The sequence below is a fragment of the Gymnodraco acuticeps genome, unplaced genomic scaffold (assembly GCF_902827175.1).
Source record: "Gymnodraco acuticeps unplaced genomic scaffold, fGymAcu1.1, whole genome shotgun sequence".
Lineage (NCBI taxonomy): Eukaryota > Metazoa > Chordata > Actinopteri > Perciformes > Bathydraconidae > Gymnodraco > Gymnodraco acuticeps.
In genome coordinates this window covers 936845-954801 of record NW_022991603.1, presented here as the reverse complement: position 1 = coordinate 954801, position 17957 = coordinate 936845, and the positions used below count along the sequence as shown (strand labels likewise).

Below are 17957 nucleotides of genomic sequence, written 5' to 3'. Positions count from 1 at the left end.
GTATCCCTCCGCGTCTCAGAAAACGTACACCCGTTACAACTGTTACATTACGTCCCTTACGAAACTAACTAACAATTAAGGTTAACTTCGACCTCCGGGGTGGCCTTACTATGGAGGAGTGGATTGAGCAGTGCCTATCTCCAGAAAAAAAGGCACCTAAACGACGACATGCAGAGCTACGCGAAGAGCTGATGCGGGTCTTGAAAGCAGAGAAATGATGACCGTTAGTGGCCACAGGTGCGAATGCTCTCTCCAGAGCTACTTGAAGCCGAATCTCTGGGACCGGAGAAAGTGGAGCAATATTCTCGCCACGCCAAGCAACAGCCTAGTACAAGTAACTTCGTAAGCCATTCTACTGATGCTGGACAGCTTTTCAGCGTCGGGCCGAACCACGCCTCTTAGCTGTGATATAATGACCATATACCACGGCCTGTCTTGAGCTATTGCTTAATTCTATGGTAGCAGAGTTATTCATGATATAGTCTTCCTCAGATGCATAGGGGTAATACATCATTCCTATACCTTTACCTCATAAACTAAAGATGTGGCATCTTTATACAATGTCTACGAAGGTTGCAACAAAGAACAGAACTGCACTGAGGCAGTATTGGAATACTGATTTTTTTTTTCAATCTGCGTAATGAATAACCTTGAAACACCTTATGATGATATGAGAGAATATTGTATTCAAAATGTCCAATCCCAAGTATTTTCCTATTCTTTTGGTGTCGAGCACTGTTCTAGGGGGAAATTGTAAATGTGGATTTCATGGTCATGGTGCCATTAATTGAAAAGAATGCATTGCTTCAAAGAAAGTTTCCCTCACAAAGGTAGACCGAAAGAGAGAATTCTGTAAAAAAACTAACATATTTTTCATGATGAGCTCCGCCTCTTCACCTTTTCAGAGAAAACACAAAAAAGCCATTAAAATGATCCATCTGCCCAATTATGACAGAGAATGTGTGTGCTTTGAGCTGGTAACTAGGGAAGTAATTGCCTTTCTCGTTTCCTTTTGTACACGGTGTTACTGCAACCTAGACTTTGAAATGTCCAACGTGTGCTCCCCTCACATGCAGTGGGTCGGCCTAGATTCAAATATCTAGCGCAAGATCATAAAACTAAGTCTATGTAGCCGACAGATTAATAGATACAGTAACATGATCAAAGTCATTTGGGAGAAACAGTGAAAGTTTGTCGAGATGTATTAGTGTGATGGAGTGGAGGTGAAGAGGACGGGGTTAATGTCGCACCAGCTAACCGAGAGAAAGGTCAGTAAATCTTTCAAAATCCAACAGTTTAATACAGAACTCTGATTGCATCAATTAATCACAGCCAAAAACGGTTCACAATGTTAATAACCAGGTTGAAAAATGAATCGTTGTCGTCTACCAACGTGAAGGGGGATTGATTAAGGTGTTCTTATCCTCCTCTCGTAACATTTTTGCTATGCTCTTTTTTGAGCACAACATTCCCAATCCCTCTTTCTTTTCCCTTTTGCTGGTAATTATTGTCTGTAATTTAAATTGCTTAGTTTCCTAAGACTGTTACACTTAAGCACTATTTTATCTTTAAAGTAAAAAACATGTCAGAAAAATTAAAAGCCATTTGAGGAATGTGGTCTGACAAGAGGCCTGGTTTACAATTAACATTAGTATCTGCATGTTTGTTTCTGCGTTAGCGGGTTAATAGACTCGCAGCATGCTAGATCACTAAATGTAGTTTGTAATTATATGTGCTAGGTAGCTAGTAAGCTAGTTTTATTGTGATGCTGGCCAATCCAGTTGATCAGGAGAAACTGACTGCTGAACCTGGCAAACGAGAAGGAAAAATATAAGAGGTTTAACCGACTGTAGCCATTTTCTGGTAACAACTAGCTGGCGTAGCAAGTTTGTGAAATATCGCACATCTCAAAATTGAAACTTTTTGTCCTACAGGTAAGTTATCAAATCAGATTTTTAAATGATTGAGTGTGGTAATACTGCCCCCAATGACATGAATCAATTGCCATTTTCTCATGACCCAGTGAAATGATCCTGCAAACAGCTCAATGTCCGTTCTACTCTCTTTCTATCTCTATAGGTGTCACATCAACCATGTGAACAAGGGAGCTACTCTTTCACAGCTTTCCACTCCAACCAAAGCATGGCTCAGCTCCCTTGAGTGTGTAACCAGTTTGGTATATCAATATTAATAGAAACCCTAAAAGCATCAGAGATATGTAGAGCTGCATTGTGGGTAATGGTTGATAGGTAAAGTGACTTATCCGATTATTTAGTGGCACTATTTTATAAACAGCAGCTTTTATCAGGATCAGGGGCCTCATTTATAACACCTTGCATAGGATTCACGTGGGAAGGTTGCTTACGTAGTACAAAGCAAAAAAATAGGTACAGAAATTGTCCGACATTTTCCAATTGACAAAACATTGCGTATGACAATGACAAAATAAATACACATAGCCTAACCTTCTTCAGGCAGTGTGTTTTCACCGGGGACAGGAGACACCCCCCCTTGATGAGGAACTCTAAGAAATGATCGGAGAATCCCTCCGGAGTGGAGTCATGACGACTGGATCTGAATTATTTTTTTGTATTTGGTGGTTTGTGTTCCAGCTGTCGATCAGCAACTATATATGTGTTGTGTTATATTAGCTGTACAGTTTACCACATATGGTGTTCTTAGTTTCCATACCTCCTGTGTTTTATGAGCGACTTATCAAGTCTTGGCAAATGGCATAAAACACGATTAAACATGATAGAGGGTGTCGTTTTTCTCATACTGATATTCTGAACAATCTGTGCTTTGCTGTAAAGTGTCTCTACTGTAGGCTATTTTTATTTTATGTACAGCACTTTGGCTCGACCAAAAATCGTTTATAAATGTGCTATATAAATAAAACTTGATTTGATTTCATGATAAAACCATGCTCATATACAACCTATAGAAATGCAAAATGGCGTCAGTTTAGACGTAATTCTGTCCTCCTGCTTACCGCATCATTTATGAGAAAACATTTCATAACATTAACGCAACATATTCGAGGTGGTTTTAAATAACATATCCGTATTTATTTATTTCTCCAAGTTATGTTTTTGTGTGCACTGAGGAGTCGCAAACAGGCGTTTGTTTAATCATTTTAAGATTGGCTTTAATCAATGTTTGAAAATGAATTCTTCATATATGATAAATGAGTTAACATTTTATTTATGGTATTATTTCCACATATTTCTCTCCATTCTTCCTTCTGCCAACGCGGTTTCTCGTCTCTCCCGTATTTGTGCTTAGTGCCGTCAACTTAGTATTTTATAAATCGCAAACATTGCGTAGAAACTGGCGTACGCCATTTTTTGAGCGTATATCCCTTTATAAATGAGGCCCCTGGTCACGTAAACTGTGACCAAAACTAAAGACTGCAGGTATGAACTTACAAGGTAATTTTTTCATAAAACTTCTCCCTTTTTTCGACTCTGTTTGAAGAGCTTATGCACATTCCTGCTGGACTCAGCAGCAGGCAAATCCTCCTGTTTCCTCCTGTCCAATTTGGCAACTGCAGCACTGCTGAAAGTTTAATCTGAAGGAAAAGAGGGGAATAAGGGAGGGCCAAGTCCTCGAGTAGTGAAGGAAAATGTGACGTCTTGTTCGGGCCAGAATTCACTTGTCTCTTTACTCGTTCCTTGTACTGCAAATGTGCAAACCAAAGTCTGCAGAGACAGAAATTATGCAGAAGCCTAACCTATATATATTGGAGATATACCAATTACAGCTAACAGGAGCAGATGAGGCCTGAACTGGGCTCAGAGACTTCTGGAAAGATGATCATTTTTCAAGACACACATTTGTGTAAGTTACAGATATTATTGCTCTAATTTAAATAATAATAATAATAGCTTGGATTTATATAGCGCCTTTCAAGGGACCCAAGGTCGCTTTACAAGTAATAGGGCAAAAATAAACATAACAAAAGTCAGACAGACAAAACAACAGATCGATTTAGGGGCCGAAAGCCTTGGCAAACAGATGGGACTTGAGGGCCCTTTTGAAGGCATCGAGTGTGGGGATGTTGCGAATCTCCGCAGGGAGAGCGTTCCAGAGGGTGGGGGCTGCCACACTGAAGGCTCTGTCCCAGAAGGTTCGCAGTTTGGTGCGGGGGGGTGGTAAGCAGGAAAGAGTCTGAGGACCGCAGGTTCCGGGGTGGGGCATGTGGGTGAAAGATGTCCGATAGGTACTGGGGGGCAAGGGCATGGAGGGACTTGTAGGTAAGGAGGAGGACTTTGTAGGATATGCGGGACTTGACCGGCAATCAGTGTAGGTGGATGAGGGTGGGAGTGATGTGCTGCCACAGCTTTGTGTGCGTGAGTACCCTAGCAGCACAGTTTTGGACATACTAGAGCCTGTCCAGGGTTTTGTTGGGAACCCCGAACAGGACACCAAAAGCAGTAGTCCAAGCGGGTGGTGACAAACGCATGCACTAGGGTTTCGGCAACCGACTCCGAGAGTGACGGTCGGAGTCTGGCAATGTTCCTTAGGTGGTAAAAGGCCGATTTGGTCACAGATTTGACGTGGGAATGGAAGGAAAGGGTGGAGTCGAGGATGACACCCAGGTTGCGGGCTTCAGGAGATGGGGAGATGGAGCAGCCGTCGACCTCGAGGACGAAGTCACCAACCTTCTGGAGCAGGGCCTTGGGTGCCACAACCATGAGCTCTGTTTTATTGCTGTTCAGCTTAAGATAGTTGGAAGACATCCATGTTTTGATGTCATGCAGGCAGTTGATGAGAGACTGAGGGGGGAGCTGGGAGGATGGAGTGGTGCTGAGATACAGTTGGGTATCATCAGCGTAGCAGTGGAAATTGAGTCCATGATGTCGGATGATCTGGCCGAGGGGGAGCATGTAAATGGTGAACAGGAGGGGGCCAAGCACAGAGCCCTGGGGTACACCGTGGTGGACTGGGGCCGGGGGTGAGTTTGAGCCACTGATGGAGACAAACTGTTTCCTGTTGTGGAGGTAGGATGTCAACCAGGACAGCGGTGTGCCAGTGACACCTAGGAGGTCTGAGAGGCGGGTGAGGAGGATGTTGTGAGAGATGGTGTCAAACGCTGCAGAGAGGCCCAGGAGGATGAGGATGCTGAGGCGGCCAGAGTCAGCAGCAATGAGGAGATCGTTGGTGATCTTGATGAGGGCGGTCTCAGTGCTGTGTTGCTGTCTGAAGCCGGATTGGAAGGGCTCATAGAGCTCATGGTTGGACATGTACAGATGGAGTTGGCCGGCGACCACTCTTTCCAGAGTTTTGCTGAGGAAGGGAAGGTTAGAGATCGGCCGGTGGTTCTGGAGGTCGTCGGGGTCCAGGCCAGGTTTTTTGAGTATGGGGGTGACTGAGGCCATTTTGAAGCTGGTGGGGACTATACCAGGAGCCAGAGAAGCGTTGATGATGACCACCATGTAGGGACAGAGGGTGGGTAGGCAGTCCTTGACCAGGGCTGTGGGCATGGGGTCCAGGGAGCAGGTGGAGGTCTTGGCCGAGCTGACCAGTTTGGCCACTTGGAGAGCATCCACAGGGGAGAAGGAGGAGAGGTTGGAGTGGGAGAGGCGCGGCGCTTGGGGTGCGTTACCAGGTGGCTGATGTGCAGGTAGGGGGGAAGGACCAGTCACCAGGAGCTGCTGATGGATGGCCTCGACTTTCGCCTGGAAGAAGTCGAGGAATTTGGAGCACAGATTGGGAGCCCCTGAGGGCTGGGGGGCGTCAGGGGGCCGTAGTAGGCGGTTGATGGTGGAGAACAGTCTTCTGGGGTTGCTTTACTGAGCACCAATGAGATGGGAGTAGTAGTGAGTCTTGGCATGGGAGAGAGCTTCCTTATACGTTTTGACATGGTCACGAAAGGCCAGGAGGTGGACTGTGAGGCCAGTTTTTTTGGAGAGCCTCTCCAGCTGGCGACCAGAGGCCTTCAAACGGCGGAGTTCGGTGGTGAACCAGGGGGCAGGGCAGGTGAAGGAAACAGTCCGGGTTTTAATGGGGGCGAGAGAGTTGAGACTGAGGGATAGGGCAGTGTTGTAGTGGGCTACCAGGCCGTCCACGGTGGAGTCGGAGGGACCCGAGGCCATGTGGGTAGCTATCAGGTCGGATAGGGCCGGTGCACTCACAGTCTTAATGTTCCTAAACATAATGGTGCGTTTAGGATGCTGCCTGGGCAGGGAGACCGGAACAGTGAAGAGGATGTTGTGATGGTCAGATACAGCCAGGTCGAGGCGCTGTAGGTCGGGGGGCGGAGAGCCGGTAGAGCACACCAGATCCAGCGTGTGGCCTTTGATGTGGGTGGGGCACTGGACATGTTGCTTGATGCTGAAGCAGTCCAAAAGTGAGAGGAATTCAGCAGCGAATGTGCAGTTACTGGAGTCCATGTGGATGTTAAAATCACCGAGCAGAAGAGTTGATGGAGACATGGAGCAGAGAGAGGTGAGTAACTCAGACAGCTCAGACAGGAAGGTAGTGGAAGCTTTAGGTGGGCGGTAAATGAGGGCAACCTGGAGCGGAGCAGACCCAGCCAGTTTGAAGACAACACACTCAAATGAGGTGGTAGTAGGTACTGGGAGTTCTTTAACCAGGATGCCAGCTCGGTGGATAACAGCCAATCCACCGCCACGACCCAGGGAGCGGGGCTTCTGGATGTACAAATAGCCTGGGGGTGTAGCTTGATTGAGTGTCACAAGGTCCTGCTGATTTTGCCATGTGTCTGTTAAGCATAGGATGTCAATGCTTCTGTCAGTGATAATGTCGTGGATGAGTAGTGCTTTGTTGTTGAGGGAGCGGGTATTCTATAGCATAAATGTCACATAGTTGTTCATGGCTGCTGGGGGGAACAGGGAGGGAGAAACCAGCACACTGTCAGCACAGGCCAGGGACCTCAGGTAGATAGAGTGAACGGGAGGTTTGGTCGGATGATGTCGTTTGTTGTGATGACGACATCGCCGTGCGACAGACCGTCTGCCAGAAACAACTGCAGGGATAGGAGTTTCAGAGTAGAAAAACTTGCATCTGGATGCCCGGTGTATGTAGCGGGGATGACGCAGAAGCCCAAGGGATTTGATAACGGCAAGGCAGTCGGGGATAGTGTGGTAGAAAAAGTTACGAAGTTCCAGCGAGGAGTATTGGAGCAGCAACGAGGAATATTGGAGCAGCAAAGGTTATTTTTGTGCAAAGACGAATAATTCCTTAAGCATCCTAGATAAATAGTTTTTTATCAGTGTGTATTAGGGTGGTCCTTAATTGAAAGTCAGAAAGTCTAAGCTCCAACCCCCAGAGTTCATTCTATTAGTCAAGAAAACTCTCCTGGTGAATTTTTTCCTCAATCTGACAACATGTACCCCTCCCTCATCAACCTTGAAGTTTAGCCTCAGTTGCAGCACCGTGGCTGCTGGTGTGGCAGCCTAGGTCGATGAGGGAGGGGTACATGTTGTTGGAATTTGAATAAAATTCACCAGGAAAGTTTTCTTGACTATCATAACGGATTCCGGTGGTTGGAGCTTAAAATAAATGAATTTGAAAATGTGCATGGCACCAAGGACCACCCCAGTGTGTATACTGACAGAGAGTTCTCTCTGTCATGGAAATACCATATTGTGACTGCTCTATTATACTTAGGTTAACTAGTACCCTTCAGGGACAATGCTGTCCAACTCAATATTTTGTTTTACTTCCTCTTCATAGTCCATCAGCTTGAAGATAGATATTTTTACAAAGGACCTACTTTGATCCTTTACTCAGTTTAACATCATCACACGACTCGGGTTATCATACTGTTATGTATTTTGGCTTCAAATGCATATTGAGGCAATTATCTGGGGGTTTTCATTGTTGAATAATCTGTAAATGTTAAAAAGTCAACAGGAGACCAAGATCCCAACCGACTCAGAGAGTTAACATTAATTAGCTATAGCTAGATAAAGCGAATACAATCTAAGTTCGCCTCATTGGGCTTCACAATAGGGCTGAACGATTAATCGATTTTAAATCGAAATCGCGATTTGAAATGATGCGATTATCAAATCGCAAAGCCTATGATTTTTTGTAACATTTTTTTTGTTTTTACAAAAAGAAAAATCTTCTTGTGTCAGTCATCCACACCAATCAGAAGTGCTGTGCTCGACATGTACCAGCCATTGTTAACCAATCAGAAGTGGCCCATGATAGAAGGTGATAGACAGATTGATCCAATCACCTGCCAAGTATTTTTGAAAGTGCCTGCCCTTTTCCAAATGGCTTCTAATGGAGCGTTCCTAGATGGTTTGGTGAACCATCTGAGTCAGGTTAGTAATGCTCCATCACATGTTTCTATTACAGGGTGAATCTTAAACTGAAGCTCGACTTTAAAGCAACCCAACGGAAGTTTCATGTAAGTTTAGTTCTTTCACTCGTAGCTCGGGCTGCGGGGGTGCTAGAGACGGGAGCATGTTGATGCGACCTTCCTAGCCGGAGATATGGCCGCATTTTACAATAAACTTCCGTTGAGTCGCTTAAAAACAAATATCGCAAATCGAATCGCAATCGCAATATTTGTCAGAAAAATCGCAATTAGATTTTTTCTCAAAATCGTGCAGCCCTACTTCACAATCTGTCCGACATATGACTTCCTCTCTCTTCAGTCACTAGATTTGGAAGAGTGGAAAAACACAACTTTGAACAGGAAAAAAACGTTGTAAAATCAATTACTGCAAAAACCACAAGAAAAGTCAGCTCCTTACATGCAGGGCTAGAATGAAAATCTTGGCAAGCATGGCAACAGTAACTAAGGTCCAATCTAATACCATCCTTCTCTCGTACATACAGCAGTGTCAGGCCCTCAGGCAGTCTTTTTAAAGTGATCATCTGCGAACCCTCTCACCCCACCCGACTCCCACACTCATGAACACATCCGAGTCTGCACCTCGGGCGGGGAAGAAGAAAAAGGGCAAAACACTCGATGTGTGGTCACTTTGAGCGTGTCATCATTTTTAGTTTAGCAGCATGTTCCTTTATATGTTATCCAACGAGTGCAATCATTGTATTCATTAAGTAGATATTAAACAGAGAAACTAAATGTTGCCATTAGTTGCAAACATTTTCTTTTGTATTATGGGAGGGTTTTAATCAGCTGGTGATGGCGGAGCTGTGGCTATGAACATGGAAGAGATTATCAAATGATCTTTGGGAGGAGTTAAAGTCCCTCAAGCCAACATCCCTAAAGGTTGTTGGAAAACTCAGATCAGAGATTTTGGAGGAACGCATTTCTTTATGGAAACATTAAAACATTTATTAGTGTCAAAAAAAGACCAGAGCCACTCATAGAAGATATAAAAACAAGCTGTCAACTTGCTACGGATTCAGCGACATCCACGTTGGGTGACATCTTCAATGTATAATAGACAACTCTGCTGTCTTATGTTCTTTAATTCTAAACTCTAGTTTATTTCTTAATAGCTTTAGTCCTTACTGGAATCAATAGCAATAAAAAATACTTTAATGGAACTGCAGAGAGCTTTGGATAAAAGCATCCAGCTGACAGCCTGCAGTAATCTCAAAGTTTAGGATAATCACTGAAGAAGTATATGGGTACTGTCTGCAGGTCATTTAACTTCTTGCTTTGCAATCAATCTATCCTGGCAGTGCACACAGTGAGCACTTTATTTCAACATGGACTAACATACTGGAGCTTGAGACAATTGTCACATCTTAGCTTTTAAAATGTCACTGTTTTGTTAGTTGGCATCGAAGCAGATCAACTCCTCAGTGTCTGTCTATGACTCCATATTTATCTGTTTTCTAACTCCCTAATAATAACTGCATGAACTGAGATAAATCGACTATTTCCATGCATTTCACTCTGTCTTACACTTCATGTTTACCCACTTTCCTTCATAATAGAGTCTGAATGCTTGGGACTAATACATGTCCAGCTTCTAAGGAGCTTCAGAAGGGGGCTACAAACAGACCAGGCACACCGAGAAACACATAATGACCCAGCTGAGGCCACAGGAATCACAGAGACAAGACTGGACATGAAGGCAGTTATTGGTTTCATATTCTGTGCAGCCTGTTGGGATGTTGTTCAGCTGAGCACCAGAGGAAAAGCCTACAATACTCATTATGTGCCAAATGAACCAAAATTGAACCAATTTGGCAAACGTCCAGTGGACAGAAGATAAAATATCCCCGACATACAGTAGCCCTCAAAAAGTAAGAAGTAGCGTAAGTGATTTGATCCTGTATAAGGTATTGCAATTGTACAGATTTTTTACTCCAAATGTATCATTAATTGGTGGTTTTCCACTTTAAGTTCATACGGTAAGTACATCTTGGTTCAAGACCAGTAAGAAAGGTATATTATGGCACTAGATTTGGACTCTGCTTATTCTGGACCGAAGACAAACATATATGTAATTCCTATTTTATTGCGGTTCACATGTGTGCGTTGCCATAGAGCCCCGATGCAAGCCCCTTTTTTTAAGGGTGCAATGAACTGTTTCAATCTGGGAGCTATTCGTGTGAAAACATGACCTAGATGCTGGGGGAAAAGTAAAGCTTCATGGCAGCGAGCCGTGTGAGCGGACTTCTGACTTCATGGTTATCAAGACGCCCACATGTACCCTGCAGTGATAATGCAAGAAGGAACGACTCCAATAGCTTCACAGAAGATTACACACAAGAGTGTCTATCGATTGGAAAAGCTGGGAATCAAAGCAGTATTTCATCTGGTATTGTGGTTTTATGGAGTCCTTGATGAGGCAAACAGAATCTTTATTGAGCGCCCTCCCTTCATCAACATAGCAGTGAAGCATTAACTGTTCCAGTACTGGGCCAACAGTGGGTCCAGGTGTTCAAACCTCAGCGCAGTTTCACATATCTCCATTGCTTCCTACCCAACAGGCCCCTAGCAAATGCCTGAGGTGGTTTATAATATCATTTACTGTGAGCATGTCAAACTGCCCGTGGGAGAAAGACTCGAAGTGAGAGATTCTCCCCTTGCAAGTTTAGATTAAAATCATCAAATGGAAAACGTTCAGGGCAGGCTTAGATTTACCGGGGGATTATTTTTGTATGCAGACAAAATAAATCAACTGAAATAGCCCCAATAACTTCACTAAAACAGCTAAATTAACTACAAAGAGACACACAACTCTGGACTCCTGGTCCTCTAAATGTGGCTTATAAAACCACCAACCACTGAATAATATCAAGTTGAGACAAAATATCCTATTGTTCAAACTTATTTTGGTTTATTAAATGTAGGGCTATTATCATTACTGATTAATCTTTTTTTTAATAAACATCTCCTTGTAAGTCTCATCAAAATATTCAACCATTACATAAAATAGAGAAAAGCAGAACATCCTCAAATGTAAGAAGCCACAACGTTTAAATTAAAATCATAAATGTTGATTAATAATACATTTAAAAACTTCAGGAGAGATCACATCTGAACCACTGTATAAAAGGTAATTCATGATTTGTTTTTTGTCTGTCCTAAACTACGGAAACTCTGAAAAATAGGAGACATTTTAGCTTTGTAAACTAAACCACTCTGACCACAGAAAGGCAGAGAGACAGTGTTGAGGACAAACACTTGCATTGAAATCCTCATCAATGTAAAGTGACCTTGGTCCCCTGAGAGACTTTTCCTGCAGACACTGAGTAGTGTGTTTAAAGATCAGAGACACTGCCGTCCATCTCCGATAAACGAGGCGACTTCAGCTGCTCCGACTGACCCTCACCCTCAATACAGGTCAAACGCTTTCAGGCTGAATCAATGGGGGCTGATGTTCCCCATTCAATTACCCATGGGTATTATTACCGTGTGTGTGTGTGTGTGTGTGTGTGTGTGTGTGTGTGTGTGTGTGTGTGTGTGTGTGTGTGTGTGTGTGTGTGTGTGTGTGTGTGTGTGTGTGTGTGTGTGTGTGTGTGTGTGTGTGTGTGTGTGTGTCAGACAGAGAGATAAATAAAGTAGTCGATCATCTGACTGAACAGGCTAACTGCTGAGGACAGAGTAAGTGTGAGATGGTGGTTCGTTCAGACATGTGGTTTATTAAAGTGGAAACTAAGGTTTGGTTTAATTATTGGTTAACCTTCTCGTTATCTTCTCCTTTAACTGATTTGTTTAAAGTGAAGCTTCGGCTTTCATATTGCTTACATTGTCCGACCAACAGTCTTGTACGATAAGATATTGAATTAACTATCATTTATGACAAAGAAAGGCAGCAAATCCATACATTCACAGAAACGATGAGTTTATCCAAAAATGTGCGAATGGTTTTAGTTTTTCCAACTAAACATTGCAGTTCTTTGGTTTATACAATAGCATACACAAAATACAGTACCAATACTGCATGGCACATGCCACCTACATACAAATACATGCCGCAGCGCTTTTAGAACGCTTAAAACATAATTTTCATGTTTCTTGCATTTGTAAATAATATGAATAAAACATGATGCAGTAAAAACATGTATTCTTAAAAGTGTAGGTATAAAACAATATGTAAGAATCCCCACTGCAACTCCATTTTAGGCAACCAATCGTATATTAGATGGCGCAGAGTTTGTCAACCTGGTAACCAAGAAGACGGAGGAGAAGCATGTTCTTGACGTGTCTGTCTAACCTGAGCTGTATGATATGACAAACAATGTCAGGCAAATAGACAGTTGCCAAACAAAGGGGCGATGTTAGTCTGTCATCCAAATAGCAGTTAGATTGGTGATGTGTTGTCAAGAAAGGGTTTCATAGAATAAATGCATGTGCTTTGCCACTACTCGTTCACACGCTATAAGGTAGCTTACACACATTGAATGTGTCTTCTTTCTCCTCGGCTTGAACTGCATTTCCTTTAACAGGCCGGGGTTATCCTGGTTTGAACCGCTTACCCTCGAGACAAAGGTTTGGTTTGTATCTGCACTCAAAATCGGCTCCACTCATTCTCCAAAGAAGGAAAAAAGACAAAACCGGGCCAAGCAGTGAACTCAAGGTTATCAGAGCCTGGTGCCACAACGTCCTCCTGTTACCATTCTGGCCTCTTCTACTCTCTTTGGACAAATGAAGGCTGAGCTGAAAGGCGCAGAGCAAGCACAAACGGCTTTGCCCTTTGTGTCTTTAACAATTTCACAGAAGGGATGTTTAATAGGAGGCAAATTGTACAGAAACAGCTGTGTTTGTGATCCTCGAGTCAAGCAGGGAGACGGCTCAATTCTAGCCTGAAAGGACAAGAGAGTGGTTCAGGAATGAGTCCTAAAACCTGGCAATGAGTTAGCATTTTACCATTTCAGGTTCCATCGTCTCAAAGCCAGCGTTTTATTTTATGCGTTTTTGGTTCGATGCCTACAATATCTTCTGTGGTTAACACAAACTTAAGAGAACACTTTTTGTCGAGCGAACCCTTGAGATGCTAACGTCTGAGTAAGTCGGCCTACGAAATATCTCATCAATGCACCACTCCATGATGAACCAGCAAACTAAAATATGTCCTGCAGTTTCTGAAGTCTGCTTTAAGCTCATGATAAAATGGGTACAAAGTCTTGGATTGACTTTACCATCATAGTATATAGCAGTAGGGTTCACTCTAAACGACACAAACATCAAAGTGATCTAAATCCCCAATTCACAGACGATCAGCAATCCCCGTTTCAATCCAATCACTCAGACTTTGTGAGTGTGTGTGTCCCTTTGGAGCAAGCTGTCAATGCTCCTAATAGTTACAGTAGCACAGCAACAAGAGTCTGCCGAGTATTGCTTTCGCTTTTCTGTGCTAGCCTTTCTCCCAAGACACACATAATCAATACAGCCAAGTTGTGTAGGAGGACAGTACACGCCTCGTCAATAATGGAGGTTTGTTCGAGACGCTTGATTCTTTGCCTGGTGTTTCGCTTGAGTTTTCCTGGCCATCCTGTGACTGTGCAGATACCCTGACTCAACCATTACAAGGCAGCAGAAAACCTAAACACACGACGAGCCAGGCTGTAGATGAACAGGCAAGAGAGTCGAGAACAGCACTAAATGGAAACACACACAAACATAATCTATCCACCATTTAGCAGCGGCTCATAAAATAACAGACGGAACATTCCAATTTGACACAAAAGACACACACACACACACTTAATTTAAATAGAAGTTCCAATGGCTATCTCAATAATAAGAGAGTAATAATACAAAAGCAAAGGATGCCTGCAGCACACTAATCCGTTTTATCTCGCTATTGCTCACCATGAAAGTGCTCACCATGTGTTTATTAGTATTATCTTTATGAAAGCTGGGGCTGTGGGCTCGATTTTTCCACCATCTTTATCCACTGTGAGTCCCACGACCACAGAGGAAGACATGCTATTGCCTGACAAGAGAATACGCTGGAGCAGCAGAGTATGCCAAGGAGATGAGTCACAGTGAAAATATACAATTCTGATGTTTTTGGAGTATTGGTTGGGTGGACACCAGAAGAAATGCTGGGGAAAAGAGAGTGGTTTATTGTTTGGAAGACAGTCTTCTTCTACATGCAATTGAAACTAATCTATAGTGTATGCATGGTCTAGTTTTACAAATGATTTGGACAATTTAAAAATGTCTCTTCAGTCCGGTGAACTTTGAGGACAATAGAAAAACGCTAGGGGATTGTTTTGACGATACCCTTTCTTCTACACGTGCTTTAAACTAAGCTGTAGGGTATTCATAGCCTAGTTTTCAATACAATTGTATAACTTTAAAAACGTTGTGAGTGATTCTGTTGGTTGTTAATTCTCACAACAATGGAGTCCTAGTCTTGTGACCAGCACTAACAGATGGGAGCTGCAGCGGCGGATACTAACCAACAGCCTCCAAAAACACAAATCACAGATGATGAGGCTGACCTCTCGTTGGGAGAAATGAGTGCTGCCAATGGCAAGGTTCCTTTCTCTACAAACAGTCATTTCCCTTATGACTGGACCTTGAAGAAGACCTCACAAAGTGTTTGTCCTCTAATGCAAAGTCCATTCTACTAAGTCAAATATTACCAGTACATCATATACATTTGATTTTCTACCAGTAATGTGAGTTTTCTCCTTGTGGTTTCAGTGAGTGTGTGCTTCTGTCCAGAACCACTCTTCCCAAAGGGATATGCATCCTGCCAGAGGCATTATCACATAACCTTGTCCACAAGGGAAAAGGCAGGGCGCTTGAGTGTGAGTATGTGTGAGAGACAGAGTGTGTGTTTGTATATGCATGCATCCATGTGTGATGTAACTGCCAACGGTCTGTCTGGCTTACCAAAGATATTTGTGGAATGTCCTTTCTTGGCGAGGGGCTTCAGCTCGTTGTGACCCCAGCCGTACTGCCTGTAGCTGTCCCATGCATGCTTCATCATCTGAAACAACAAAGACAACAAAACAACATATGAGAAGATGTGAAGCCTCATGAGAAAGCAAAACACAAGTGTAACGTCACAGACACACATCCCGTAACACATGATTCTACCTTCAGAATATGGCCTTGATGAAGATCTCTGGATGATGAAGTTAACATTTGCAACTTGATTTTAGTTTAAATTGACTTACAATTAAGAATGTTAGGGAAATATAATTTTGATTTAACAGCTGTTGTCCCTGGAATCAGTCATGGTGCCACTAAAATCAGTCAAGGCACCAACAAAAACATACACAGCAGCAGAACAAACAATATGTGTATTGTATATAGTATCATCAAGAAGAATGAAGTAGCTGCATGTGATTGGATATTCTTGACAAATGACCCAGGTGATTCTTAGAGGCATAATCATTAACAGCATTACTGTTGAGGTAGAAAGAGCTCCTTTATAAAGCCATTTGTTTGAATTACAACCTTTGCTTTCTGTCAATATGATATTAAGTGGCACCTCAGGGCAGAGCAATTCATTATGAATTCATCAATTAATCAATTAACTGCTACATCTCTCGCATATTGATGCTAAAAACAGGTCAACTGAACCCAATCAAATGTAGGCTTTAGGGATGGGAACGATTAATCGAATATTCGAAATGATTCAGGTATTCGAATAAATATTCATGTATTCGAATATGAGTTATGAATATTTGTATTTAAAAAAATGTTAATTTTTTTTGGGAGGGATGCCTAATTTGATTACATATTATCAAATTGAATAATTTAATGTATATATACACGACAGTGCCATAGCTAAATGTGTTAGTTGACGTCTAAAGGTGTGTTTTGCTCCGCTCACCGGTCCCTCACAGCGGGCAGAGCTGCAGGTGCTGATCTCTCTCTCTCGCGTCCGGTTATACTTCACTCGCGTTTATGTCCAAATCTATCAGATCTAGCTAGTTCTAGCCAATGATATGGCTGCTGCCCCTCCCTACACGCAGATCACGCAGACTCAAACCTCATCTTAGGCCCAAATGTGGCGCAAATGCGCTCCGCAGCCGTTGCGAGGTTCCGGCGCTAACAGTTCATGAGCGTGCTCCCCCGACCCCTGTCAACACTCGCGACACATGAGTGGCCAGCCTAAACAACAATAAACGCTGCTTGGCAACCGTGTGTGGCGGCAAAGTACAGACATTTTGACTGGAGAGATTTAGTTTTGCCGGTATTCAACATATTTTTGTCATAGTCCGGTAATTATTTACACTCTAAGAAGAGTCCTACACAACAGACATGGCGTCAAAATGGAGTAATGTGTGGAAATATTTCGACCAGGTTAGTGAGTGCGGTGTAGACGTCAAACTATGCCAAATTAAACTTATATACATGCTATACCTTGCTATACCCGCAACCTCCGTTCCAGCTGAGAGGGTCTTCTCTACAGCTGGGCTGATTGTGAATCCCGCACATGAAAGCTGTAGGCCTATAGCTGTCAAACTGTGATCACCAGTTCAATACATTTGACAAATTCGACTTGGTTTCTACACTTATTTGAACATGTATGTATTTATTTCCAAAAATTATTGAAAAAAAATTGAGTAAAAAAAAAAATTCTGAACACATTTTTTATAGGATATGTACATTTCGGTTAACCGGTTAACCGTTTTTTGGGGGGTCGAATATTCGAATATACATTTGCTTTCAAATTCCCATCCCTAGTAGGCTTAAAGGTGGGGTAGGTAAGTTTGAGAAACCGGCTCGAGATACACTTTTGATGTTTTCAAAGTAAATGGATAATCGTTTTTAATAATCGTGATATCAATTATTGACCCAAATAATCGAGCAGCCCTACTAGAAATAAACAATTAAAAAATACACACACACACACTAATGTTCGAGTGCGTTCCTTTCTCTGTATCTGTAGACATTTGGCATCCGGATAGAACTAAATTATAATTTTCCATACAAGGCTCGGGAAGCTGAGGATAGAGACTGTGCGCTGAGCCCTGACACGGAGGCTTATGCTGAAAAGAGGAGCTCCGGGGCAAACAGGGAAGACGACACAGGCGAGAAAAGGGCCAGCTTTTAGTGCTGCTCTTTCAATTTCAGTGTTTTTTCCTCCTACACAGCCCTTATTCAAGTGGCATCGACAAGCTTGGGAAAGTGCATTTCCTGTCTATATGTCTGTGTCAATCTCTGTCTGCTTCTACTGACATCTGATGATTTTCTTCACCATATCGTCTGTAGACCTGGCAGCTCTCCTATCTGTCCATCTGTCCATCAGCCAATCTCTCTCTCTCCATCTCTCCATGCCTGTCAGCCACTCACAGCATCTCTATGACCTGAATATGACCTGGATGATGGCAGGGATGCTACTGCACAGTTTTTCTGATATTGTTTTTGGTTACTTTGGTTCATTTTCATGGTTCCATCCACTCGAAAATGTGAAAATATTTGGCTATTTTACTATTGCAGAGGGTATGACATTGTTGCGTTTTCACTAACCTTGAAATATCTCAAAAGGGAACAATGGTATTAATAAAGGTATGTATTAAAAGCAACAACTGCTTGAACATATTGTTTTCCAGGAACATAAATGGCAGCAGGTCAA

The 17957-nt window shown here is 42.9% G+C and overlaps 1 protein-coding gene across 1 annotated transcript in view; it reads right to left on the bottom strand.

Moving 5' to 3' along the window:
* man1a2 (mannosidase, alpha, class 1A, member 2) overlaps positions 1-17957 on the bottom strand; it is a 139158-nt gene that overhangs the window by 79246 nt on the left and 41955 nt on the right. Inside the window, exon 4 of the mRNA XM_034198005.1 lies at positions 15260-15356. Within this exon, the coding sequence (XP_034053896.1) occupies positions 15260-15356 (97 nt within the window). The remainder of the gene's footprint in view (positions 1-15259; positions 15357-17957) is intronic.